At 57.2% G+C, this 2,459-nt stretch overlaps 1 protein-coding gene across 1 annotated transcript; it reads left to right on the forward strand.

Annotated features, from left to right (window-relative positions):
* Positions 1-542: 542 nt before the first annotated feature.
* LOC128731069 (mitochondrial import receptor subunit TOM40 homolog) lies at positions 543-2,136 on the forward strand. Its single transcript, XM_053824168.1, has 4 exons — positions 543-863; positions 953-1,278; positions 1,603-1,827; positions 2,028-2,136. The coding sequence occupies exons 1-4, from the start codon at positions 543-545 to the stop codon at positions 2,134-2,136; spliced, it is 981 nt and encodes a 326-aa protein (XP_053680143.1).
* The last annotated feature ends 323 nt before the right edge of the window (positions 2,137-2,459 follow it).

The raw sequence follows: 2,459 nt of genomic DNA on the forward strand, positions 1-2,459 counted from the left end.
TGGGCGCCCAGCACCGTGGCATTTATTGTTTTATCCCCGGATCCCTGTCACCCGGGCATGTCGACATGGTTCGGCCCTTTTTTTTCATCCCCCGGAGCTCTCGAGTGATTTTTCATCATTCGGCACTGCAGTGCCGCTCCACCGCCGGATTCCACTGCAAAATGGCGACGCTCGGTGCCAATATTGAAAAATGCATCCTGACAAATGTCGCAGTCCGGGGGTTTGTTTGTGCGAACGGCACAAACCGATGGCCGGTGGCTGGAGCCACGTGCGCAACGGGCTGCTACTACAAACGTCGTAAATGTCAGCACGGTGTCACATTTGGCGCCCGGTGGCGTGATGACACTTGGGCGTTTGTTTATGCAAATGGCCGCCTGGGCAGGCTGGTTTTCCCCGCCGCATCGCAGTTGGCGGGCGGTTGTGAGAAATTGAATTGTGTGCGGTGCGTTTTGTTGCCAAAAGCGCGCGATGGCGGTTGTCCAGTTGGCTCGGCGCCATCTTAGCAGGCTGTGGCTTCAGTACAACGCGGCGCGTGAAGCGAGATGCGATTCGACGAAGGTAACGAACCCAACGGGGCTGGATGCGTGCCGGAACCGGATCCACGCTACGGGGCACGCTTCCCGTGGCCGTTCACGTGGACCACCGGCATCCGGCAGCCACCGCTGAATCCGGGCGACATGGCAAACCTGCACGAGCGCATCAACCACCTGCGGCCGCTCTGGTTCGAGGGCTTTCAGTTGAACGTGACGCGAAGCTGCGGCGTGAACCGAACCTTCGGGGCCAGCTGGGCCTTGAGCCACGTGACACCGACAGGCTTCCGGTTTGGTGGCCACTTCCAGCGACGGTGCAGTGACAGCGTGCTGGTGAGTATCTCTCGCTCTCTCTCTCTCTCTCTCGGCATCAGTGTCTAACGCCTGATTACCCGCCGACGTAACGGCGAAATTAATTCCAGAAAACGCCACTTGTAGCGTTCGATGTGAACCCAACCACGCTGTGTTCGAACCTGCTGCTGCTTTACCGGCCAGCGCGCTCTATCGGCCTCGAGCTGGCCCTGCAGCTGCAACCAGGCGAGTGGCCTTTCGTGGACGAGATGGCACTGCAACACACGGGCCTCAGCCGGACGACGACCGTGCGCTGTACCATGCCGGGTTCGCTTGAGTCGTACCGTGTCAGTCTGGATCACCTGGTCAGCCTGAACGATCGGTTGTGCTTTGGTACGGAAGTCCTCTGCGAATGCTATCGGGGCGCGTATCACACCAACGTGGCCTTTGCCGGACGGTAGGTACGGGTGCAAAAAGGCCTGGATGTGGTCGGCTTTTCTTAGCGAATCATAGACCGTCCGATTGTGGACGACTGCATCACACGTTTTGGTGGCTCGTTTGCCAGGATAACGCACCATGGGATGGGCTCATAATGGATTAAAGAACGCATCAACGCGAGATTGGCCACGCGAGTGACACATTTACAATGTAACCGCCATCCGTTTGCACACGTTGGTGACCGCAGTGTGCCTATCCCGAACTCGCCGTGGGTTGTGCTTGATTTATTTGTGACTGGTTGTTTTTTTCTCTCTCGTCGTTTTGCGTCCTTCAACCCTTGCAGCTACAATCGGGAAAAATGGACGCTGGCCGCCACCGTCTCGCCGGAAGCGTTCGATGTGAGCTACTGGCAAAAAGTGTCCGACTCGCTGCAGATGGGCTCGTCAATGATTGTGAACCAGCGGCAGAACCGAGCGCTCGGCAGCGTGTGCTATCGGCTGGAGTATGCGAACACCGTGATCCGCGGTTCGTTCGATTCCGACTGGACGGTTGGCTTCACGTACAGCAGGTTAGAGCGCTACGCAAAAACACATTTCGGAGCAATTAATTCGGAAATCGAATCCGTTCTCCCTCAAAGACCTCACTCGTTCGCGTGTTTTGTCTCTCTTTTCATACGCACCGGGCCGGAAAACTGCAATATCGTCCTGACGCCTCGGCACCGATGATGTCGATGATCGCGATGACGCCCCGACGATGACACGCATGCAGGAAACTCGTGCCGGCCGCATTCACCGCTTGCCTGAGTTTGTTGTTTTGCGTTCCGAAAAATACGTTTCAGTGTGGATTTCGGATTGATTTGGATTCTAATTTGCTGTGAACCCTCTGCCGAATGAACCCGCGAGGCGAGTGGAGCTGCCATTAGCGCTCGACCTCAATCCCGGCCGGATCGATACTGGCTGGGGGTGAATGAAGGCAAAAAATAAAATCCCTCCACACACGCACGCACACGGAGCAGATTAAATGACGCTGGGAGGGCTCTTCACACCTTTCGCGACCGCAAACCGGCGTCCTCGGTGGCCCCAAATTAGTCCGGTAGCGCCATTCGTGGCCAACGGGCCGCTGCAATGATCCTGGGTTTGGTGTGGCAGTAGTGGTTTTGCGTTACGCGTTCCTCGTCCTCGCACGTGGGTGGGGGTGCAC

The sequence above is a fragment of the Anopheles nili genome, chromosome 2 (genome assembly GCF_943737925.1).
Source record: "Anopheles nili chromosome 2, idAnoNiliSN_F5_01, whole genome shotgun sequence".
Taxonomy (NCBI): domain Eukaryota; kingdom Metazoa; phylum Arthropoda; class Insecta; order Diptera; family Culicidae; genus Anopheles; species Anopheles nili.